Source organism: Ornithorhynchus anatinus, chromosome 1 (genome assembly GCF_004115215.2).
Source record: "Ornithorhynchus anatinus isolate Pmale09 chromosome 1, mOrnAna1.pri.v4, whole genome shotgun sequence".
Lineage (NCBI taxonomy): Eukaryota > Metazoa > Chordata > Mammalia > Monotremata > Ornithorhynchidae > Ornithorhynchus > Ornithorhynchus anatinus.
Genome location: NC_041728.1, coordinates 49970302 through 49996023, shown reverse-complemented (window position 1 = coordinate 49996023; position 25722 = coordinate 49970302). Strand labels below are relative to the sequence as shown.

Sequence of the window (25722 nt, the reverse complement as noted above, 5' to 3'; positions counted from 1 at the left end):
GAAAAACCATTAAAAAACAAAAAAGGATTTTTCCAGTGAGATTTTTGCCCTCACTGGAAGACTTTTTCTTCTTTCTGTTAAGTCTTTCTGACCTGGTGCCTGTTAACCTTTCTCAGGCTGATGCATCCAAGGGCTTTAGGCATTCCAAAGTCTCATTCATCAAAAACAAGCAACACAGCATTACTAGGTCAGACCAGGGACCCAGCTGGCCTGCTATTTTTCTACAGCTGTGGCAACAGGATGTGAGGTGAACAGGGCACCTTCCTTGATATTCATCCTAAAGTTTATGGCTGTTCCATCCAACTCTTCCCCTCTCCATTCCAAGCTTTCCTTCTAGATACCCATTTTTGACTTCTTGGTCCATCCATTTAACTTAACCCCTCCTCAGCCTACAAATATTTTCTAGTGCTGTGAGAGCTGAGCAGTCACTGCTGTGCCTCTCCCCTCCAACCCTTCAAGTTCTAAATCCCAAAAATATCACCTGAAAGAATATGTAAGAGTTAATCAGAAGACCTCCTGTGGATGCTTCATTTCAGTTCAGACCTTCCCAGGGGAAAAATAGACAAACTCCCTCAGCTGCTGTCTTATTTTCAGTCTGAGGCAGGCTTGTGGAGAGAATCGTTCCCTACGAGAGCAGCTGCTGCTCTCATCAAGTCTGCTTTGCTCCTTCCCAGGGTGCTCCTTTGAGTTAGGTTAAAGAGATGGTGAGGGAAAATTTAGCATGGGCATTTGTGGTGATGGTCCAGTTGCTAGAAATGCACACTTGCCAAAACACTAAAAAATGGTGGAATCAAAGCTTTCTAACCTCTTATCTGACAAATGAAAAGAAAACTATCCTCAGTGACATTTGACAGTTTATAAATGGGTATTCTTTAAGACAAACTTGTGCCATTTATAAAATGGTGCCAAACATTACAAAGCGGCCAACCTCAAACTCTTTAAAGTGACCCCAGCTGCATTTTCTGGGTTGTGTTTTGAAATGTTGGTGATAATTGTTCTGAGCAGGAATGTTGCTTGTCTGGTGCCTTGCCTTTCATTACCACAGATCTGTATATCAGGCAGTGTTTCCTAATCTGGCATCTGGAATGAAGATGGACGGCGGTTTTGGCCTTGGAAAGAATGTAACTTCCTCCTAGCAGTGCATTCTATTGTGTGTTCAGTAGTGAACAGAAAAAGCCAAACACTTCCTTCTCTTGGTCAATGAGACGTTCAAATGTTGCTCTGTTGTAGCCTTCCATTTGTACATGCAACTGTGGTTACGTCTACGTCTTTCTCTAGGGAATGAAAAAGAATCGAGCGGATGCTAAAAAATTTGGTCCCCTCAAATTGGCTGCTTTAAATGGACTCTCCTTATCGCGACTGCCTCTGCCTGATGAGGGGAAGGAAGTGCCAACCAGAGCAACCAATGATGAAAGGGTAAGTCACACTTTGAGGGGAAAACAATACTTTCCAAGTTGCTCAGAGCTTCACAAACTGTATCTTGGAGATCTTATTGTGACCTTGGGATTTTCTTCTCTTTGAAGGTAATCAGTTTGAAGATTCTCTTTAGTGTTCTGATTTTTGGTGAACTTTGGCTAGTGAATAATAGTGAAGGTGTGTGTTCTAAACATCTAATCCTTAGTTAACTTTTTGCTTTTGAGTGTTTGCTTTTCCAGTTCTGTCCTGATCTAGGCATCCTGGAATCGTTACCATTTTGTGCAGAAATTTTCAGGGCTGAGTTCAAATGTGTGGCACATAATCGTGCATAATAATAATAATAATGTTGGTATTTGTTAAATGCTTATTGTTCTAAGTGCTGGGGTTACAAGGTAACCAGGTTGTCCCAGGTAGGGCTCACAGACTCCAGATGAGGTAAATGAGGCACAGAGAAGTTAAGTGACTTGTCCGAGGTCACACAGCTGACAAGTGGCAGAGCTGGGATTATTCATTCATTCATTCAATAGTATTTATTAAGCACTTACTGTGTGCAGAGCACTGTACTAATTGCTTGGAACGTACAATTTGGCAACAGATAGAGACAATCCCTGCTCAATGATGGGCTCACAGTCTAATTGGGGGAGACAGATGGGAGAGCAAAACATAACGAAACAAAAACAAGACAACATTATCACGATAAATAGAATCAAGGGGATGTACACCTCTTTAACAAAATAAATAGGGTAATAAAAAATATATACAAATGAGCACCGTGCTAAGGGGAGGGGAAGAAAGGAGGGGGAGGAGCAGAGGGAAAGGGGGCTCAGCTGAGGGGAGGTGAAGGGGGGAGGGGGAGGAGCAGAGGGAAAAGGGGGTAGCTCAGTTTGGGAAGGCCTCTTGGAGGAGGTGAGCTCTCAGTAGGGCTTTGAAGAAGGGAAGAGAGTTAGTTTGGCAGACATGAGGAGGAAGGGCATTCCAGGACAGTGGTAGGATGTGGGCCAGAGGTCGACGGTGGGATAGACGTGAACGGGAGACAGTGAGGAGGTGAGCGGCAGAGGAGCAGAGTGTATGGGGTGGGCAGTAGAAAGAGAGAAGGGAGGTGAGGTAGGAGGGGGGCAAGGTGATGGAGAGCTTTGAAGCCAAGAGTGAGGAGTTTCTGTTTCGTGCGGAGGTTGATAGGCAACCACTGGAGGTTTTTAAGGAGGGGAGTGACATGCCCATTTCTGTAGGATAATTATGGTATTTGTTAAGCGCTTACTATGTGCCAAGCACAGTTCTAAGCACTGGGGTAGAGACAAGGTAATCAGGTTGTTCCATGTGGGGCTCACAGTCTTAATCCCCACTTTACAGATGAGGTGACTGAGGCACAGAGAAGTTAAGTGTCTTGCCCAAGGTCCCCCAGCAGACAAGTGGTGGAGCCGGGATTATACCATGACCTCTGACTCCCAAGCCTGTGCTCTTTCCACTAAGCCATGCTACTTCTCTAGAAAGCAGCAGAAATTTTCTGGCAGAAAAAAAAAATATTTTTTAATAAGTACTTCTAAAAAAAATACTGTTGGGCATCTTACGACGTCAAATGAGATTGCCCTTTTAAATCTTGCAATCTCACCTAGTTGATTTGATTTAAAAAAAAAATGTTATGGACTGTACTAGTGAAAGTGAACATTTTCATGACAGTCATCTGAAAGTAGTTGCTAACATATTCTATCATGCTTGGTAGTGATGCCTCCATACTGTTAAAATAGAGCACCTATTTATAGTACTATTGAATGAATACTTGAAATCTTGAACTTTAAGTACAGCACTTTTCTGAAGGATTTTATATAGTTCTTAAGACTAAGAAACAGACAAAAAGGTCATCAAATAATCATCCAACTTACTGTTTCAAGCTGAAGTGACCCAGTGTTTCTTCAGCCATTAATTTTGCTCTGATTGTCCATCACAAGTGTGCTGGGTGTACTTCGTGAACATAACTGTTCTTTGGTGCATTGTCTTTTGTTCTTAAACTTGAATTCATGTGGCATTAGAACAATGCTAGTGCACAAGGCCAACAGCAGTAAGAAGCACAAACATGTGGTGAGCTTCTTTCTTTTCCATTCTCTTTTCACTGCTAAGACCAAGAGTGTTTAGATGAAAGTCTACACAGTTTTCAACGATTCTGCTTTTCAGAGTAAAGTTTTGGAACATCGGTTAGAACAAGGAATGGTGTTCACAGAATATGAACGAATTCTGAAAAGGAGGATAGGAGATGGAGAGTGTTCAACAGCACGGCTCCCTGAAAATTCAGAGAGAAACAGATTCCAAGATGTACTTCCTTATGATGATGCCAGAGTGGAATTGGTACCTACCAAAGAAAATAACACTGGATATATCAATGCATCACATATTAAGGTGAGATAACTGAAGGTAAATGAATTTCAGAATTGTTCTTCAAATCTCAATGTATAATGGTTCTTCACATTCGAAGTCACCACTAATGGTGAAATATATAAAAGAAGTAAAAATTGTGGTCCTTACCTTTGGATAGCTTTCAGTATGGTTAAATGGGGCAGGGAGTCAATGTAAAGTTTTGACGTTACACAATTAAGAGGATGAGATTATATAATGTAACTAACATACACAACTGAACACAGTAATCAAGTGCAAAGGAATAAACATATTGTGCAGAGGAAGCTAAGGAGATAGAATGATTGGGAAGGTGGAAGTGTTTATTGGGAAATAACTAAGGTTTTGCATAAATATGCCACATTGGCAGAGCATAAACAAAGGAGCATAGAGAATAAATCCAGGCTGCTGCAGGCACATATGTGTCTGATCAGAGAGCCCTAAGTTGTCAGTGTGTTTTCTGGAATTGTCCTGTTATCTCCCTGTGTGAAAGTGAGTAGGGCTCAGTAGATTTCATTTAACCATCAGGCTGGCCCCCAGCACCGAGTGCTCTGTAAGGCAAGTACCCAGTTGGGCTGCCCTTCTGATGTGACCCAATGATACCACATGGCACGCACTCCCATGTGACATTATCAAGTTGTAATGTCTGGGCGGCAAAGCATTCCCTAACCCTAAATAGTACCTTATGGCCTGCTGGGCCCTTGGACATTGGGGTAGGTCAGGTGCCAGGTTTGGGCAATCCAAAGGCCATGGCGATAGTAATGCTAAGGAGTCCACACAACACACAACCCAGTTTCCTGGCCCACCATTTGTTTAGCTGAAGGTTTGGGGAAGGGGGCGGGCACTAGCTAGCCCAATTCTATATTACCACTGCAGGCATCAGTAAACACTGGCCACTGGAATCTAGAAGTGCCCCCCAGACCTCCTCTTCTCCTCAGCATGGCTGAATCTTTCTGGCTTCTGTTCTATGCAGCCCAAGCTGGAAATAGTGGCTATGGTCTCTCTCTCTCCTCCTCCCCTCCTCGCCCCCAGTGCTGTGTCCAAGCACTGTCTGGCTCACTGAGATGGCCTCACCAGCTCTACACAGGAAGCCCTCCTTTTCTTCAGTGCCCACCACTTTCTACCCCCCAGCCTCATAGCATCACACCCCCCCGACTCGACTCGGAGCGGTTGGAGGGAAATGAGCCTGGAGGAAGGGATATCAGTGATCCCACAGCAAGAGGAATAATAGAAGAGGGACAGCCACAAGACTCCACCCACTCCCTGGACACTCCCTCCAGGACTTACTGCTGCCCACCTCACGTGCCCTATGATATTTGACATATATGATATTAGAGAAGCAGCATGGCTCAGTGGAAAGAGCCTGGGCTTGGGAGTCAGAGGTCATGGGTTCGAATTCCGGCTCTGCCACTTGTCAGCAATGTGACTTTGGGCAAGTCAGTTAACTTCTCTGTGCCTCAGTTACCTCATCTGTAAAATGGGGATTAACTGTGAGCCTCATATGGGACAACCTGATTACCCTGTATCTTCCCCAGTGCTTAGAATAGTGCTCTGCACATAGTAAGCGCTTAACAAATACCAACATTATTATTTGACTCTTCCCTCATGATATCATGATTTCATGATACCTAATGTCATGATACCTAACTTTAAAAAATTTAAAAACAAGTCTGGTGGCAGCATGAGGAGTAAGGGGAGAGGAACACTGAAAAATCAAATAGAAATGGTTGCCATGCATGGCCAATATCACAGGGGAGTGGTGGGGATGCTGACAATAAGCCCCCCTCTATACTAAAAGCTTCTCATGGGCAGGAAACGTGTGCCAGTTCTGTTGTGTTGTAATCTCCCATCCTGTTGTGTTGTACTTGCCCAAGCACTTAGTACAGTGCTCTGCATACAGTAAGCACTCAGTAAATACAACTGATAAATTGCACATGTAGAGTGCCCATCTTGATGAGGTGTCTCTTATATGGAATCACCTTGAACTTCTGTTGCCATCTTGAGTGTTTCAGGAGGTGTGACTTGCCCTGAGGCAACCACTTACCTTGCTTACCATCTGAGGCTGGCCCTATTCACTCCTCTTCACACCGCCCCCCCCAAACACACACAGACACACACACACAGTTTCTCTCTCTCTCTTTCACATTCCTCACTTCCCTTAATCTTAAAATACTACAGTTGAGGCCAGCAGATTTTTCAGTTTCATTACTTCAGTTTTAGGAGTGAAAATCCAATGCACAGAAATTGTGGCTTGCTCAAGAAATCACAAATAATTAATGGTCCACTTAAGTTTCTTAAGGCCAGAGTCGTAAACCACTCAACCACTCAAAATAGCACAAGGCCCCCATTATCAATAATGCTGAACCATAAAGACAGTTTTCCTAATTTTCAGTCTGCTTTATTATATTTTTCCTTTTAGTGTCTTAATAAGCCAGTTCACTCTGGATAAACAGTAATTTCAGGTTTTTCTTCCTCATCCTGTCTCTCTAGGTCTCTGTTGGTGGCATTGAGTGGGATTACATTGCCACACAGGGACCATTGCAGAATACATGTCAGGATTTTTGGCAGATGGTATGGGAACAAGGAATTGCAATCATAGCAATGGTGACAGCAGAAGAGGTGAGTGCTTGTTCATATTCATGTGCCTCCATATTCTCAGAAGCAGAATTGAAAGTCAACCTGTTATCTTTAGGAGAAAAATGGCACAGAAATATTAAGAGTTTTCTCCGCCAAATATTGATAATTCTGGCGAGGTATTCCTTAGTGTTCACATGCTGTTTTTTTCTCCAAAAGGAGGGTGGACGAGAGAAGAGTTTTAGGTATTGGCCACGACTTGGTTCGAGGCACAACACTGTCACCTATGGAAGATTTAAAATAACAACGCGATTCCGAACAGACTCTGGTTGCTATGCCACAACTGGCTTGAAGATAAAACATCTTCTCACTGGGCAGGAAAGAACGGTTTGGCATCTTCAGTACACTGACTGGCCTGAACATGGCTGTCCGGAGGATTTAAAGGGATTTCTGTGTAAGTGGTTCAACCCTACATCAACACCACCATTTCCTGGGTGGGTGATTAAGGGGGGTTCCAGTGCAGTAGAACAGCATTACAGCTGCTGGGCACAGAGATGATTGGGTCAATTTAGAAAATGCTCCATTAGTCAGTCAGTAGTATTTATTGAGAGTATAAGTGCTTGGGAGAGTATAACAGAATAATAAACAGGCACATTCCCCAGTAATTTTGTGGTTTGGAATTTGCCATAAAGTGTTACACTTCCAGGGAAGAGACAAAGGAAAATAAAAAGTCATTCCAGTGTCTTTTAAATGGTGATTACTCAGGAATTGTATTAAAACCTAAATTATTGAATGTGGTTTTCCATTGCAGCTTACCTGGAGGAGATCCAATCAGTCCGTCGCCACACAAACAGCACAACTGAGCCTAAATGTCCCAACCCTCCTCTACTGGTCCACTGCAGTGCGGGTGTAGGAAGAACAGGTGTAGTAATCCTATCAGAGATCATGATTGCCTGTTTGGAGCACAATGAGGTGATTATTTGTTTTATGTGAAATAAGTCTTTTCATTGGGAAATGCAGGGGTCTGATAGTCTGATAAAAGCAGCGTGGCCTACTGTAGAGAGCCTGGACCTGGGATTCAAAAAGACCTGGGTTCTAATCCCATCTCTGCCACTTGTCTGCTGGGTGACCTTGGGAAAGCCACCTAACCTCTCTGGGCCTTGGTTACCTCATCTGTAAAACTGGGATTAAGACTGTGAGCCCTGTGGGGGTCAAGTTAACCTGATCATAGTAAGCACTTAAATATTATTAAAAAAATAGTCTGGGAAGCAGAGTGACCTAATGGAGAGAGCATGGGCCTGGGATTCAGAAGGACCTGGGTTCTAAACCTTGCTCTGCCACTTGTCTGCTTTGTAACTTTGGGCAAATCACTTCTGGGTGCCTCAGTTACCTCATCTGTAAAATGGGGATTAAGACTGTGACTCTCATGGGACAAGAACTGTGTCCAATCTGATTATCCTCTATCTACTTCAGCATTTAGTTTAGTGCCTGGCATATAGAACGTGCTTAACAAGTACCAGAAAAAATAGTTCTCACCATGCAAATTTGCTTTGTGAAATATTAATAATAATAATAATAATGTTGGTATTTGTTAAGCGCTATGTGCCAAGCACTGTTCTAAGCGCTGGGGTAGACACAGGGGAATCAGGTTGTCCCATGTGGGGCTCACAGTCATAATCCCCATTTTACAGATGAGGTAACTGAGGGACCGAGAAGTTAAGTGACTGGCCCAAAGAATGAACCAGAAACATACCCTTTCAAGTTAACCCAATTTGACAAGTGCTGAATTGAATACTTTGTCCCTTGAATTGAGTACTTTTAAAAGGTGTTAATTCAGTTGAGAAGCAGCATGGAATAGAGGCCCGAGCATGGGCCTGGAAGTCAGAAGGTCCTGCGTTCTAATCTTGGCTCTGCCACTCATCTGTTGTGTGACCTTGGGCAGATTACTTAACTTCTGTGGGCCTCAATTACTTCATCTGTTAAAATGGGGATTGAACCTGTGAACCTCACGTTGGGCAGGGACTGTGTCCAACCCAATTTGCTTGTATCCACCCCAGCTTTTAATACAATTCCTGGCATATTTGTGCTTAACAAATAACACAGTTATTATTATTAATAACTGATTTCAGTTTTCATTTTGGCTTTGATATTCACCTTGATGATAAAGTACATTTTATACTTTACCCATTTTACTTAGTTCATTTTAAATTAGGTTTTAAAAATTGATTCATGTTGCTATTACTTGTAGGACACTGAAAACAAATGTGCACATTTCACTCAGAAAGTGTGGCAGCATCTACTCATCTAGAAGTCATTTTTGTGGGTCAAAACTTAACTCATTCTTGAATTCATAGGTTTTCTTTTTTTTCCTTAGATGCTGGACGTCCCTAGAGTGCTGGACATCTTGAGGCAACAAAGGATGATGATGGTTCAGACTCTCAGCCAGTATACTTTTGTCTACAGAGTTCTCATTCAATTCCTGAAAAGCTCTAGGCTTATATAAACTCCCACTGTTTCTTATGGGACCCCTTTATCTAAAGAGTTTACAAAGAAAATTGCATTTGTCAAGGCACACCTGACCTGTGCTTTTTCCCCAACACCTGGTTCATCAGGGTAGCATTGTGGCCTATTTCATTTTATCTTCATGACAATGCATCTTGTGGAAAATTGGAAGCACAGCGCTGAAGGAATGAATCTCAAATCTGTGGGCAAAGTGTTGGAACAGGGACTGGTTTGGAGTGACTTGGCTGTACTTGTGTCTATGCTGATTTGCGGTACTTGCACACATTGTTGAGGTTGTGTTTTCTAGATAAACTGATTTTCTAATGAAGGTAGGCTGGGCCATCCTGGCACCCATGATACTGCTGTATAGATTTCTATCTGAAACTGTTGATAGCCGGATATTAGTGTGAGACTGAAAATTTGCATCTAGAGTTTTCCTTAGTGACAGACCAGTTTTACCCAGGGATTACCATGGTCTTGACTGCTTTCTATATAATTCAACTTTATTATTTAATGGAATTTTAATATCTATTTTAAAATATTGGTTACTTTTTGTTTAGTTAACAGAACCGGAACTGCAAAAATAAAATAAAAGCCCAAGTGGATTAGGGTCATTTAAGAAGTTGCCAGCTCTTTGTACTTAAAATTATATTCCCAAATCCACTTAAAATATCAGAACTTTCTAAACTGAGGACTGAAAGTACAAAGGAATTCATGTTTTATTAAAGTTTGTAAAAAGTGAAGGGATTGAATTAGATGCACTGTTTACTTAGAGATCTAAGCAACAGAATCAGCAACATTCAATATATTCTCAGTATTATAAGTATAGATTTTCCCGGTTAAAATTGAATACAAATAAATGATGGTTTTAAAGCACTTTTTGCTATTTAAATAGCAATACATATTGCTTTTATCTGTGTATTGTTTTACTATTACTAACAGTAATAATGTTGGATATTGTTTAAGAAAAAGTGTTTTACAATGGTGATGTGAGGAAAAAGGGTTAGAGTAAGTAGGAAGGGAAATAGGTGAGTACTGGGAAAAGTACAGGATGGTAAAATGATGTGGTTCTCTTTGATTTCTCTGGTCAGTGCAAAGAAATAGTATTACATATTTTTTTCTGCTGTGCTTATACTTAAAGCAAAAATGCAGCTTAATTTACCATTGAGATCACTAAGAATATTTTGTCAGTCTTGGAACAGGATTTGCTCATGTTTTAGTAGTGGTGTTTCATGTCAACCAAGTCCAATTGTGACTTATTGGAGACCATTTAAAAGTGCGAGCAAAATGATGAATGAAAAAATGTGGAAATGGAAACATTTCTTATTTATCAGCTTAGTGTTCATTTTCAAATTTGAAATATTTAAAAATCATGTCAAAAAGGTAGGTAGACCAAATGAAGATGTAAAGAGACATATGTGCAGAAGGATAAAATGAAATGTTCACTTGAATTTTTTGTTTTCTTTAGATGTACAGTTGGAATGCTTTTTTGAAATTGTTTGGTACATCTTTTGAACTGGTGCTACTTTTTCCATTTCTCTTCAGTTAAAAGTCGTGTTTTAATAGTTTCAAAGAATAAGAACTCTGTTTAAAAAAAAAAGTGACACTATAATAGTCTAATTAAAACGTAATAACCAATGGTCTACTTCCAGTGCAATAATTTGATCCACGAAGATATCCTGATTTCAAAATTACCCTTCATCTAAAAATGTCACTCTCCTAGAGTACTAGATTATTATTAGATCTTAGAGTCTATTTAATATTCCTGTCTTAGCTCAGTTTTGAAAATTGTATTGTGGCCAATAAAAATGAAATTGAGGATTTCAATTAAAGATAGCTGGTTAAGATATATCCATAGTATACATTATCTAGATTTGTTTTAGAGGAAAGAATATCCTACAGGAAATTGCATAACATTCAGGTTTATAGCCTCATTAAACCAAGCTCTCTGACATATCAGATAAACAAACTTAGTTATTGATTTGGTTTCCTTAGTTATTTTTAATACAGCCAGTAGTTGAACTCTGAAGATTACTGGATTTATATCAATATTTTATGAGATCAAAATTTCATACAAAGTAATATGCTGCAAAACATGCACTTACACCATTGTTTTTTGAGGGGGTTTTGACTAATCAGTCAAGAGCACATTATTGTGCAAAGGTAAGTATTATATGCTGAAATATGGAATATTACAGTGCTGTTCTCTGCCAAGTATTACCCTTTTGGAACACCTACTGAGAAGCATGAAAATGAGACCTAAAATTTATTGTTAACCCCTTGGACTAGAGAAATGAGAAAATCAGAAACAAGATTCTAAAGTGCTTAATGGGTTAAGCAAAAAGAACATATTCAAACTACCCAGTAAAGGATAGTGAAATAAAAATCTTTTCATAACTTGTTTTTCATTTGATCTCTTATAATTATGAATGACAAGAAAATATCATCAGATTGAAATGTTATTATGGTTTTCCTCATTAAACTGAGTTTTAATCTCATTTATCAAGAAAACCGCCTTCTCTGAGATTTGCATTAAGGATGTGTTACTTCTTCCAGACCCTACTATTTATGGTTTATTTGTGGAAATCAGTCATCTAAAATTATTTGTTTTGGAATTTACTGTTCAAAGTTGGGTTTCCCTGTAGACTTTACTGATGACATTCCAGTAAGGGTGGGTCTTAGGTGTATGAATGTATGTGTGCAGTTGTGATAACCTTATGTTGACAGATTTGTTTTCAATAAGTATTGTTGGGAAAAAAAACCTGATTTTGTATCATAGATTAAGAATTTCAAATCTATGATCAGTTATATTCATCCATGGTGTATGTGAAATGGGCATTTCTAATTTTTAAATAAAAGTATTTCAAAATATTTGGGAAGATAATAAGCAAATTTTAAACTGTTTTCTACAATTTTCAGAGGAAAAATTATGAACATGCTTTGTCACAGTAACACTCTGCCAGTTGGGCGATTAGGGACAAATTAAGCCCAATTTAATTATAAGAAGTAGAATCATTTATATTTTATTTCAGCTTCTAAAATTAAAATGATTTTTTTTTATCCAGTGCTGATGGGCTTCAATGTATAAAATGCTGCTCAGAAACACAGACAAGACAGTCTTCATTTGAGTTTAACACAAGATTGTACTAGACTGTGGCTCTTCTCTGCCCTTGAGCAATAAAATAACTGTTAGTCACACACAGTGTGGGAGGTTGAGGTAGTTTTCAAAATAAGGAGAAAACTTTCCACTGTTTATATAGCTATGCCCTTGTCAGTCAGTCTTGCCAATACTGTTTTGTGGAAGAGAGAGATGAAATGTGTGTGTGATGCAAAGAAGGCCTGCATTTTCACAAGACAAGCTTGTATAACAGCACTGAATTTTTCATCAAATTCATGAGTTATAGCTCAGAGTCCAAATGCTCTGTAATCACTCTTCACAGGTTCCAATGATGAGGTGTGCCTCACATCCAAATTCCAACTGTGGGTCTGTCCCCAAAATCAGCAGCCCTCCCTCAGTCCAGGAACCCTTGCCATATTTCTGGCACTTTCAGCCTTTCTGGAACTCTGCAATCTCTTAGTGAACAGTAAGAAGCTCTGACTTACTCGTAGTAACTCTGGCTTGTACTTAGGGACTGCTGTTCGTGAATCTCCCAGGGTGCACTGACAATGTGTGAACCCTTCACAGCTCATTAAAGAGCATCTATTCAACTGCCAAAGTTTGGAAACCAATCATCAGGTTTCCTGAAGGCCAGTTAATGAGGCAGGAGACTACTAGTAAGTAAAATACATTTCCTGTCTTCCCTGAGTAGATCACCTGGTTGGAATGCAAAGAATGAGAGTATAATCAAACAATGGATGGCAATGTAAAGTCAAGAATGAAATGAGTTATACATAGTTGAAGCTATTCCATGACACAACTGTGGTGGTGGTATTTTGGGTTAGTTCATTTTTTAAGTCAACAAAGAGTGATTAGCTTTGTGAAAACACAGTCTGCATGCATGCGTGTTTTTGGGTGAAGTCTTTAACTTTAAAACTTGATTAACAAATTGATTTTGGATGTGCATTTTAGAGATTTCCTAATCAGGTAGAGAGAAGTGGTGTTATGAAAAATTGTTGGGAAATACAGAAAAGCAAATGTAGCCAACAGAGGATACAGTAATCTCTCTTAGATGGTTTAAACATTCTCCTTTTGGCAGTAAGGTGGATCAGATGACCACCAGGAGATTACACCTCTCCTCTGGTCTGCATAGGGAGACTTTCCCTAATTTACTGGAATCTTGCACAGATCTTTTTCTCCACTCAGACTATGGCTTTAGTTATCGAAGTTGCATAGAAGAGTGAATACTGATTTCTCCAGAGAGATTTAAAAAAACTTTAAAATTAAGAAAATAAAATCCCACTGTTTCAATTTTGGTTCTATAATTACTATTTCTTGGTAGGCCAGGAATTTCTTGAGGCTAGATTTAGTACCATTTTACATGTTAGGTTTTCAGACATTTTGGAAAGTCTTCTGAAATAGGACAGTCATTTGTATAAAACTGGTCAGCAGACTTCAAAGTATGCAAGGTGGTTATCAAGTCTTCTTTTGCAAGTTACATGATATTTTTTTAAGACCACTGTTTTCTGCCCATTGCTGTCCAATGGCAACAAATTCCATGTGTTAACCTTTATATATGTTTGGGTAAAACATCAGGTAACCGAATCAATACCTAAAACAACATTCAGATATTTCAAGCTTAATGGATAAATCAGAATTCTACAATTATAGCTAGTAAAAATTAAATCAATGGCCATTTTAGGGATACTAAATTATCAAGTTGACAGTCTTCCCAGATTAACAATGGACTATAAATTGGAGAGAAAAATAAATGAAATAATGAAGTTTGGAACAATTTTCTTTTTAAACTAAGTGGGGTCAGTGGGTTTTAATCACATAGAGTGATTTTCATGGCATTGTAGATAACAACATATAGCAGTAGATCTCGTCTGTTTTTTTGAATGATTTTGAAACAAATGCTTTTTTGGTTAGTATGATAAACTGAGTTGCCTTTTCATTACTCTTTTGGATTATACTTTTTCAATATGTCATTAAAAGCTAAGCAGCTCAGTTTCTGTTTACAGATTTGTTTGAACATTTATCAGTCTGCCTCTGAAGTATATTTCTGAGCAGCAAATGCAGGTTAAGAGTCAAAGATCAAATGCTTTCTCTTCCTGGTATTGGAAAAGCACAAGTTTTATACATATTAGCAATATTTTCAACATACAGGTGCAGTGAAGCTTTATTCAAAAGAGTCTGTTGGGCAGTGAACAAGGTTCTCGCTGATGGGATATTTAATTTAGCTCTGTGTCAGCAATGATTCTATATATTAAAGAAAAAAGGGCTTATCAAAAATATTAATGAGATTTGATTATTTCTATTCATGTGAAAGATCTCAACATTGTTCTTTAGCTATTTAATTCCTTTCAGCTCTAACTGGGTACTGCATCAATCTGATGTACAAAGAACCTAATGAATTCAGGCTGAGGCATGTATAATTTCCTGTATAGGTCAGAAAGTTAACTTTGTATATTTTATATTTTTATTTGTTGTAATCTGGAGCAACAGAATCCTACCAAATAAACAACTCTGTGAAGTACATACCATCCTTGTTTAGGCTAATGCCAAATTGGTTTAACAAATCACAAAGTACTTCTTGAAGATGTAATAAACTCAAAATGGTATTTGGAAAAAACTGATATGAAGGGCCTTCTGTCTCTTAGAAACATTTCTCTGTCGTTTGAGCCAATATATAAGGATTTTAGTTCAAACAAAAGCATAGGTTTTCAAGTATTATATTTCAGTTAAAATAGTTAAATATGTTTTGCTGTCTGGCCATTGATATTGTAAAAATGTATAATCGGAATAATTTTAATTCTTGTAAAATTGAAATTAGGTTTGTAAAACTGTATAAACTGCATTTGATGGGCAGAAAAGCTTGAATGACTGAATATGTAATATATGTGAAATGAATATAATGTAGTATATTTTTGCCATGAAAATAAATATTTGAAGCAATATTTGTTATTTGATTTTTGTGTGTGAATGAACTGTCATCAGTACAATGGTTATCTTTTCGGGCCCGAGTTTTTTCACTCCATAGATTGTTTTTAGGACATCTCTACTTAGATGTCCTACCGGTACCTAAAATGCAGCTTGTCCAAAACAGAACTCCTCATCTTTCCACCCAGCACTTATCCTCCCTATCTTTCCCATCCCCAGAGCAAGATATTTGATGTTGTAATACACTTTCAATAATCTATTTCCTTCAGGAAATGCAGAAGAACTTTTTTTGAAGAATGAAGAAAGAAGCTTCACCCTTTGCCTGTCTAGGGTAAACAAGACTACTAAACTAAGAGATTTGAACTGCAAATTGCTTTAAAGATTAGATAGCCCTGCCCACAAGGAATTTATAATAGCAGAGGCAAGACAAGGGTTTAATCTAATTATGGCCAGTTAAATACGATATTATGGGACCTAGTTGAGAGGAGAGATAAACTGGGTATTGTGCTTGCCCACTATTCATTCATTCAATAGTATTTATTGAGCGCTTACTATGTGCAGAGCACTGTACTAAGCGCTAGGGATGAACAAGTCGGCAACAGATAGAGACAGTCCCTGCCGTCTGACGGGCTTACAGTCTAATCGGGGGAGACGGACAGACAAGAACAATGGCAATAAATAGAGTCAAGGGGAAGAACATCTCGTAAAAACAATGGCAACTAAATAGAATCAAGGCGATGTACAATTCATTAACAAAATAAATAGGGTAATGAAAATATATACAGTTGAGCAGACGAGTACAGTGCTGTGGGGATGGGAAGGGAGAGGTGGAGGAGCAGAGGGAAAAGGGGAAAAAGAGGGTTTAGCTGCGGAGAGGTAAAGGGGATGGCAGAGGGAGTAGAGGGAGAAGAGGAGCTCAGTCTCACATCTTGGAGGAGGTGAGTTTTAAGTAGGGTTTTGAAGAGGGAAAGAGCACCTACACAATTACCCCACATTTTTGAATAATTCTTGTAACCCCCAAAACCTGGCAGGGGCAATTACAAGGGAATTAAGTCTGCCATTATGAGGAGGAGAAAGAAGTAAAAAAAAGGTGGGGGAAAGGAGGGAAGAAGAAAGAGAAAGATAAAGAGGGAACTTGAGACTGCATCTCTTTCTTCTGTTGCACTCTCCCAAGTGCTGCATACAAAAGGCACCCAGTGAATTACTGTAACCTTCTCCTCCAGTCTCCTCTTTCTACCTTGGGAGAACAACTCAGTAAACAACTCAGTAAAAACTCAGTTAAAAATAACAACTTCCCTGTACAAGTTTGTGACATCACATTTTTCTGCCTATTCTGGGGCATGCTTGCAATCACTACTTAAAGAAATAATCTTTTAATTTCCTTCTCGAAAATCAGGAGGAGGGGAAGGAATTATATGTTAGAGGATTAAGACAGAGTAGAGTCTGGTAGGAGAGAGAGAAGACCATTTCAGATATCACTATGAAAAAAGTCTTTCTACCTAGGGGAAAGGAGTACTGCAATGTTTTCACATCCAGAATTGAAGTGCTTTACTTCACAGCTGATACAGTTTTCAAAATTTGGCTATCTGGTGCATAATCTGAAACAAGGTCTAACATTTAAACCTCATTTGGACTGGCTTTATGTGTGGCAAAATTTGTATGTGTCAAGCTGTCTATTCTTCTGTTGTATGAAATGAGTAACTCATAAGAGTAGTAAATATTCCTGTGGAGTCTTGTCAGAAGGAAAAAACAAAGGTTAAGGGGGATGTTTCAGCTCATAGAGACATACTTTTGCCCAAACATCCAACACTTTTTTAAAAGTAAATTTTCACCTTTGTATTTTTATTCTTTGAGGTAACAGAGCAGCCAAATCTCATTTATACAGATTAAAAGGAATGGAGGTAACATAGTTGTAATTCCTTGATAGTCTTAAACTATTTAATTGTCTAATTTTCATCCCTCCAGAAATTTTTCCCAGAGTTTGCTATCTAAACACAAAATGCTTGATTGATTTGAATTTCATTTCTTTGTAATTTCTCTGGAAGAGAAGATAAAAGCAGTAACATCCAAAAGGCAAGAATCCAGAGAAAGAGAAAGAAAGTGGATAACAAATCCTTACATAACTGCCAGTTGACTGACTGGATCTGCTTTATGTTGATGTTGCCCTATTTAGCTATAAAATTCTCAATTTATTGTTCTGCCACCATCATTGAATTGCTTTTTTCCTTAAGGAATAATGATTATTTTTTAATGGTATTTAAGTGTTTATTGTGGTGCTAGGCACTATTCTGAGTGCTGGGGTATATACAAGGTAATCAGGTGTACACAGTCCATGTTCATTCATTCAATAGTATTTATTGAGCGCTTACTATGTGTAGAGCACTGTACTAAGCGCTTGGAATGAACAAGTCAGCAACAGATAGAGACAGTCCCTGCCGTTTGACGGGCTTACAGTCTAATCGGGGGAGACAGACAGACAAGAACAATGCCAATAAATAGAGTCAAGGGGAAGAACATCTCGTAAAAACAATGGCAACTAAATAGAATCAAGGCGATGTACAATTCATTAACAAAATAAATAGGGTAATGAAAATATATACAGTTGAGCGGACGAGTACAGTGCTGAGGGGATGGGAAGGGAGAGGGGGAGAAGCAGAGGGAAATGGGGAGAGAAGAGGGAGAGGTGAAGGGGGGGTGGTAGAGGGAGTAGAGGGAGAAGGGGAGCTCAGTCTGGGAAGGCCTCTTGGAGGAGGTGAGTTTTAAGTAGGGTTTTGAAGAGGGGAAGAGAATCAGTTTGGCGGAGGTGAGGAGGGAGGGCGTTCCAGGACCGCCAGAGGACGTGGCCCAGCGGTCGACGGTGGGATAGGCGAGACCGAGAGACGGTGAGGAGGTGGGCGGCAGAGGAGCGGAGCGTGCGGGGTGGGCGGTAGAAAGAGAGAAGGGAGGAGAGGTAGGAAGGGGCAAGATGATGTAGAGCCTTGAAGCCTAGAGTGAGGAGTTTTTGTTAGGAGTGGAGGTTGATAGGCAACCATTGGAGGTGTTTAAGAAGGGGAGTGACATGTCCAGATCGTTTCTGCAGGAAGATGAGCCGGGCAGCGGAGTGAAGAATAGACTGGAGCGGGGCGAGAAAGGAGGAAGGGAGATCAGAGAGAAGGCTGACACAGTAGTCTAGCCGGGATATAACGAGAGCCCGTAACAGTAAGGTAGCCGTTTGGGTGGAGAGGAAAGGGCGGATCTTGGCGATATTGTAGAGGTGAAACCGGCAGGTCTCGGTAACAGATAGGATGTGTGGGGTGAACGAGAGAGACGAGTCAAGGATGACACCGAGATCGCGGGCCTGAGAGACGGGAAGGATGGTCGTGCCATCAACGGTGATAGAGAAGTCTGGGAGAGGACCGGGTTTGGGAGGGAAGATGAGGAGCTCAGTCTTGCTCATGTTGAGTTTTAGGTGGCGGGCCGACATCCAGGTGGAGACGTCCTGGAGGCAGGAGGAGATGCGAGCCTGAAGGGAGGGGGAGAGGACAGGGGCGGAGATGTAGATCTGCGTGTCATCTGCATAGAGATGGTAGTCAAAGCCGTGAGAGCGAATGAGTTCACCGAGGGAGTGAGTGTAAATGGAGAACAGAAGAGGGCCAAGAACTGACCCTTGAGGAACTCCAACAGTTAAAGGATGGGAGGGGGAGGAGGCGCCAGCGAAGGAGACCGAGAATGACCGGCCAGAGAGGTAAGAGGAGAACCAGGAGAGGACAGAGTCCGTGAAGCCAAGGTGAGATAAGGTATGGAGGAGGAGGGGATGGTCGACAGTGTCAAAGGCAGCAGAGAGGTCAAGGAGGATCAGAACGGAGTAGGAGCCATTGGATTTGGCAAGAAGGAGGTCATGGGTGACCTTAGAGAGAGCAGTCTCGGTAGAGTGGAGGGGACGGAAGCCAGATTGGAGGGGGTCTAGGAGAGAATGGGAGTTAAGGAATTCTAAGCATCGATTGTAGACGACTCGTTCTAGGATTTTGGAAAGGAAGGGTAGTAGGGAGATAGGGCGATAACTGGAGGGGGAAGTGGGGTCAAGAGCGGGTTTTTTTAGGATGGGGGAGACGTGGGCATGTTTGAAGGCAGAGGGGAAGGAGCCCTTGGAGATTGAGTGGTTAAAAATAGAAGTTCCGCCACCCACCCCGGACAACCTCAGGGCCACCCCGCCGCCACAGGGTTATTTGGTCATGAGCTCTGGGACTCTCTCGGCCGCTGGCCGCTTGACTTTGAGTCTGATCGGGTAGGGTCGGCTCGTCCCCCGACCCTGGCCATCGCCTGCTTATTAACACTATTGTAGTGTGCCTTACTGTAGCATGTTGCTATATTTGCGATCTCGCTTTTTATTGTTTATTGTCGTCAGATTTTGAATTTGATCAGGTCACCCCTTAATCGAGTCTACCCCCGACCCTGGTCATCACCCCTTTTATTAACACGACTATATTGTATCATACTGTATCATGTTGCTATATTAGCAGCACTGTATTGTATCATATTGTATCATGTTGCTATATTACCGATTTCGTTTATTACTGTTTATTGTTGTCAGTGCTGCCACCCACCTCTCTGGCCTCTCCATGTCCCTCCTCCCTCCCTCCCCCCTCCCGCCCCTTCCTATCCTCCCCTTCCCCTTCCCCTCTCTCGCTCAGCTCTTTCCCGCTCTCTCCTCTGTCTCCTCCCCCCCCCCGCCCTAGAACCCCACTTTACCAGCCCTAGAACCCCACTTTACCAGCGCTACCCCTCTTCCCCCTCCCCCTACTCTTCCCCCCACCAAACCCCCTCTTCACCCCTCCCCCTTCTCTCTTCCCCACCCATGCCCCATCCCAGTCCTCTTGTCCCACCGCCACCCCTCATCCCCCTCTCCTCGTCCAGGGCCCCGCCACCTCCTTCCCATCCAAACCCTCCCCTCCCCCCGCCCTTCCCCCCCTCCTCCCCTTGCACCCACAGCTACTTTCAAGTGTGGCCTCTGGAACCCCCGCTCTATTACAGGCAAGCTACCTTTCATCCATGACCTTTTCCTCTCCCGCTCTCTCCTCCTCCTCGCCCTTTTGGAAACGTGGCTCTCTCCCGAAGACACGGTCTCCGCCGCCGCTCTCTCCGGCGGAGGCCTCTCCTTCTCCCACTCCCCCAGACTCACCGGTAAGGGAGGAGGCGTCGGCTTCCTCCTCTCGCCCCGATGCCGCTTCCGCACTATCCCTCCTCCCCCCTCCCTCTCCTTCCCCTCCTTCGAAGCCCATATCATTCGCCTCTACCACCCACTCCAGTTACTTGTCGCCGTCATCTACCGCCCTCCCGGTCCCACCTCCGACTTCTTCAACCACCTTGACCCCTTTCTCACCTTCCTCCTCTCCTTCTCTCTGCCCACTCTGATCCTTGGAGACTTCAACATCCATACGGATGTACCCGACGACTCCTCTGCCGCCCGCCTGCTATCCCTCCTCGACTCTGCCGACCTCCTCCTCCACCATACCGCGCCCACTCACCGACTCGGTCACACCCTCGATCTCGTCATCTCCTACCGCTGCACTATCTCCTCACTCACCAACTCTGAAATCCCTCTCTCTGACCATAACCTTCTCACCTGCCTCATCTCTCACACTCCCTCTCCCTGCGAATCTTCGCTACTGCCCCACAGAGACCTCCGCTCTCTCGATCCCATCCGTCTTTCCAATAGCATCTCTCCTCACCTTGCCGCCCTGTCCTCTCTTCCCACTCTCGACGATCAGGTCTCCGCTCTCAACTCCACCCTCTCTACTCATCTCGACTCTCTCGCCCCCCTTTCCCTCCGCCGCTCTCGCTCCACTAACCCACAGCCCTGGATCACCTCCTCCGTCCGCCTCCTACGCTCCTATGCTCGAGCTGCTGAGCGCTGCTGGCGAAAGTCCAAGCACCAAGCCGACCTCACACACTTCAAATTTATCCTTTCCTGCCTTAACTCTGCCCTCTCCTCCGCCAGGCAAAGCTTCTTCTCTTCCCTCATCGACACCCATGCCCGTCACCCCCGCTGATTGTTCCGGACCTTTAACTCTCTCCTCAGGCCCCCTGCTCCTCCCCCTCCCCCATCTCTCACCCCTAATGATCTGGCCACCTATTTCCTCACGAAAATCAACACGATCAGGTCTGAGCTCCCCAAAGTCACCCCTCCGCCTCTCCCCTCCCCCCCACCAACCCCCTCCCCTACTTTCCCATCCTTCCCTGCAGTATCCTCAGAGGAGATCTCCTCCCTCCTCGCAAGTGCCACCCCCTCCACCTGCGCCTCGGACCCCATTCCCTCTCACCTTCTTAAAACCATCGCCCCTGCCCTCCTCCCTTCCTTAACTTCTATTTTTAACCACTCAATCCCCAAGGGCTCCTTCCCCTCTGCCTTCAAACATGCCCACGTCTCCCCCATCCTAAAAAAACCCGCTCTTGACCCCACTTCCCCCTCCAGTTATCGTCCTATCTCCCTACTTCCCTTCCTTTCCAAAATCTTAGAACGAGTCGTCTACAATCGATGCCTAGAATTCCTTAACTTCCATTCTCTCCTAGACCCCCTCCAATCTGGCTTCTGTCCCCTCCACTCTACCGAGACTGCTCTCTCTAAGGTCACCCATGACCTCCTCCTTGCCAAATCCAATGGCTCCTACTCCGTTCTGATCCTCCTTGACCTCTCTGCTGCCTTTGACACTGTCGACCATCCCCTCCTCCTCCATACCTTATCTCACCTTGGCTTCACGGACTCTGTCCTCTCCTGGTTCTCCTCTTACCTCTCTGGCCGGTCATTCTCGGTCTCCTTCGCTGGCGCCTCCTCCCCCTCCCATCCTTTAACTGTTGGAGTTCCTCAAGGGTCAGTTCTTGGCCCTCTTCTGTTCTCCATTTACACTCACTCCCTCGGTGAACTCATTCGCTCTCACGGCTTTGACTACCATCTCTACGCAGATGACACGCAGCTCTACATCTCCGCCCCTGTCCTCTCCCCCTCCCTTCAGGCTCGCATCTCCTCCTGCCTCCAGGACGTCTCCACCTGGATGTCGGCCCGCCACCTAAAACTCAACATGAGCAAGACTGAGCTCCTCATCTTCCCTCCCAAGCCCGGTCCGCTCCCAGACTTCTCCGTCACCGTGGATGGCACGACCATCCTTCCCGTCCCGCAGGCCCGCAATCTCGGTGTCATCCTTGACTCGTCCCTCTCGTTCACCCCACACATCCTATCCGTTACCAAGACCTGCCGGTTTCACCTCTACAATATCGCCAAGATCCGCCCTTTCCTCTCCACCCAAACGGCTACCTTACTATTACGGGCTCTCATTATATCCCGGCTAGACTACTGTGTCAGCCTTCTCTCTGACCTCCCTTCCTCCTCTCTCGCCCCGCTCCAGTCTATTCTTCACTCCGCTGCCCGGCTCATCTTCCTGCAGAAACGATCTGGACATGTCACTCCCCTTCTTAAACACCTCCAATGGTTGCCTATCAACCTCCGCTCCAAACAAAAACTCCTCACCCTAGGCTTCAAGGCTCTCCATCACCTTGCCCCTTCCTACCTCTCCTCCCTTCTCTCTTTCTACCGCCCACCCCTCACGCTCCGCTCCTCTGCCGCTCACCTCCTCGCCGTCCCTCGGTCTCGCCTATCCCGCCGTCGACCCCTGGGTCACGTCCTCCCGCGGTCCTGGAACGCCCTCCCTCCTCACCTCCGCCAAACTGATTCTCTTTCCCTCTTCAAAACCTTACTTAAAAATCACCTCCTCCAAGAGGCCTTCCCAGACTGAGCTCCTCTTCCCCCTCTACTCCCTCTGCCATCCCCCCTTTACCTCTCTGCAGCTAAAGCCTCATTTTCCCCTTTTCCCTCTGCTCCTCCACCTCTCCCTTCCCATCCCCACAGCACTGTACTCGTCCGCTCAACTGTATATATTTTCGTTACCCTATTTATTTTGTTAATGAATTGTACATCGCCTTGATTCTATTTAGTTGCCATTGTTTTTACGAGATGTTCTTCCCCTTGACGCTGTTTAGTGCCATTGTTCTTGTCTGTCCGTCTCCCCCGATTAGACTGTAAGCCCGTCAAACGGCAGGGACTGTCTCTATCTGTTGCCGACTTGTTCATCCCAAGCGCTTAGTACAGTGCTCTGCACATAGTAAGCGCTCAATAAATACTATTGAATGAATGAATGAAAGTTAAGGAAGGTAGGAGGGCAGGGGCGATGGTTTTAATAAGGTGAGAGGGAATGGGGTCCGAGGCGCAGGTGGAGGGGGTGGCACTTGCGAGGAGGGAGGAGATCTCCTCTGAGGATACTGCAGGGAAGGATGGGAAAGTAGGGGAGGGGGTTGGTGGGGGGAAGGGGAGAGGCGGAGGGGTGACTTTGGGGAGTTCAGACCTGATCGTGTTGATTTTCGTGAGGAAATAGGTGGCCAGATCACTGGGGGTGAGAGATGGGGGAGGAACAGGGGGCCTAAGGAGAGAGTTAAAGGTCCGGAACAATCGGCGGGGGTGACGGGCATGGGTGTCGATGAGGGAGGAAAAGAAGCTTTGCCTGGCGGAGGAGAGGGCAGAGTTAAGGCAGGAAAAGATAAATTTGAAGTGTGTGAGGTCGGCTTGGTGCTTGGACTTTCGCCAGCAGCGCTCAGCAGCTCGAGCATAGGACCGTAGGAGGCGGACGGAGGAGGTGATCCAGGGCTGTGGGTTAGTGGAGCGAGAGCGGCAGAGGGAAAGGGGGGCGAGAGAGTCGAGATGAGTAGAGAGGGTGGAGTTGAGAGCGGAGACCTGATCGTCGAGAGTGGGAAGAGAGGACAGGGCGGCAAGGTGAGGAGAGATGCTATTGGAAAGACGGATGGGATCGAGAGAGCGGAGGTCTCTGTGGGGCAGTAGCGAAGATTTGCAGGGGGAGGGAGTGTGAGAGATGAGGCAGGTGAGAAGGTTATGGTCAGAGAGAGGGATTTCAGAGTTGGTGAGTGAGGAGATAGTGCAGCGGTAGGAGATGACGAGATCGAGGGTGTGACCGAGTCGGTGAGTGGGCGCGGTATGGTGGAAGAGGAGGTCGGCAGAGTCGAGGAGGGATAGCAGGCGGGCGGCAGAGGAGTCGTCGGGTACATCCATATGGATGTTGAAGTCTCCAAGGATCAGAGTGGGCAGAGAGAAGGAGAGAAGGAAGGTGAGAAAGGGGTCAAGGTGGTTGAAGAAGTCGGAGGTGGGACCAGAAAATGGGTGGTGTTACTTTGTGATTCATATCTTCTAAACATCTAATGCATCTAAGGAAGCGAGGTACTTTTTGCATCATAATCAGTGATTGGTTCAAAGCTCTGCAGATAGAGGGCTCTCAAAAAGTACTAGCAATTGGGCTTATGGGTATCTTTTCCCAGTTGACACTATATTAATATAGATACTATGAGAAGTGAGAGGATATTACAAGCACCATGAACAGGATGAAAGGCCCTGAGGCAGGAATGACAAGAAACCAAAGCAGGGAATAGGAGACTGAGAAAAATTTCATAAATGAGATGAAAATCTTAAGAAAATGACAGAGGGTGATATGGACCATAATGGAGAATTGAATTTGATCTTGAAGGCAATAGATGCCAGAAGAAAATCCTGAAAAGATAAATTACATAGAATTTAGGTAGTCAGGAGGTAAATTTGAGAATCTGTTGCAGTATTAACCAATTTTTTTTTTTTTATAAACAGGGCAAGGCAGAGCTGGATGGGAAATGGATTTTCTTCCTCACCTCATCCTCCACGCCCTCAACCATTCATTCATTCAATCATATCTACTGAGCACTTACTGTGTACAGAACAATGTATTAAGTGCTTGGGAAAGTACAACAATGAACACACATTTCCTGCCCACAAAAAGCTTACATTCTGAAACAACCCTAAAGCTTTCTCTGTGTTGTTTAGCAGCCCTCCTCTGCTATTTTAAGTACAATTTCAAAAAAAAAAACAACTTGGGAAATTTTGATGGTTTTGGAAGAAATGTTTATTTAAATTATCTGAATTTCTGCATATGTTTAAACTATGTATTATACATTATTTATATTAATGTCTGTCTTTCCCTCTAGACTGTAAGCTCATAGGCAGGGAATGTGTCTGCTAATTCTGTTGTATGGTACTCCAAGTGTTCCAAGCACTTACTATGTGCAGAGCCCTGTTCTAAGTGCTCAATAAATTCTACTGATTCATTGATCAATTATCAAGAACCATAGCTAGAAAGAAATTTTCACGTTTGGGTGGCACTATATTTTTTACCTAATTAAAAAGCCAACAAAGACTAAATTTAAATGTTAACTCTGTCACAAGTGTATTTATCTGGCTTCTTATCCTGGAGATTTGGGTCACTAAACAAAACAATTAGAAAAAGCAATGGGGCTAGGTTACTTTATACTATATGCAAATAGAGTTGTTAATCAGATTATTTCAGACTATGCACATTCTGTAAATGAAGAATGGAAACACCAAAGGGAGAACTCAGAAAAAAGGGGCTAAAGACCAGAAAGATTGTCCCAAAGTGTCTACAAGGAAACATTATAAAATAACCTAAGGGCTTCTCAATCACTTATTAAAAGTGTACATACATGAATTGCCAGTTGGTGTGCCCAGACCTGGCTCAGCTTTGAATTTTACCTCACAGAATCCTGTGTTTTTAGGAGAGATAAACAAGATGAAGCAAAACCAGCAGATCTCCACTTCACAACTGGTAAGTACGTGACATCCTTCAGATGGTAGAGGGAGCTCTCAGAAAGCTAAATAGACTTCATGGGTGCTGAAAGGTGTAACTTTCCCCTAAGAGTTATGTTAGGAAAATTACATACCACTT

At 43.2% G+C, this 25722-nt stretch overlaps 2 protein-coding genes across 5 annotated transcripts in view; one reads left to right on the top strand and one right to left on the bottom strand.

Moving 5' to 3' along the window:
- Positions 1-14934, top strand: part of PTPN21 (protein tyrosine phosphatase non-receptor type 21) — a 69321-nt gene extending 54387 nt beyond the window's left edge. Inside the window, exons 14-19 of the mRNA XM_029062082.2 lie at positions 1279-1416; positions 3586-3807; positions 6292-6420; positions 6595-6829; positions 7187-7347; positions 8750-14934. Of these exons, the coding sequence (XP_028917915.1) occupies positions 1279-1416; positions 3586-3807; positions 6292-6420; positions 6595-6829; positions 7187-7347; positions 8750-8878 (1014 nt within the window). The 3' untranslated portion in view covers positions 8879-14934. The remainder of the gene's footprint in view (positions 1-1278; positions 1417-3585; positions 3808-6291; positions 6421-6594; positions 6830-7186; positions 7348-8749) is intronic.
- SPATA7 (spermatogenesis associated 7) overlaps positions 1-25722 on the bottom strand; it is a 104852-nt gene that overhangs the window by 34935 nt on the left and 44195 nt on the right. The window contains exon 15 of one of the 4 annotated variants that reach the window (XR_005659927.1): positions 7248-7328. The exons of the other annotated variants lie outside the window; for them this stretch is intronic. The gene's annotated coding sequence lies outside the window, so the exon portion shown is untranslated. Of the gene's footprint in view, positions 1-7247; positions 7329-25722 lie in introns of those variants that run through there. 4 annotated transcript variants of the gene reach the window in all.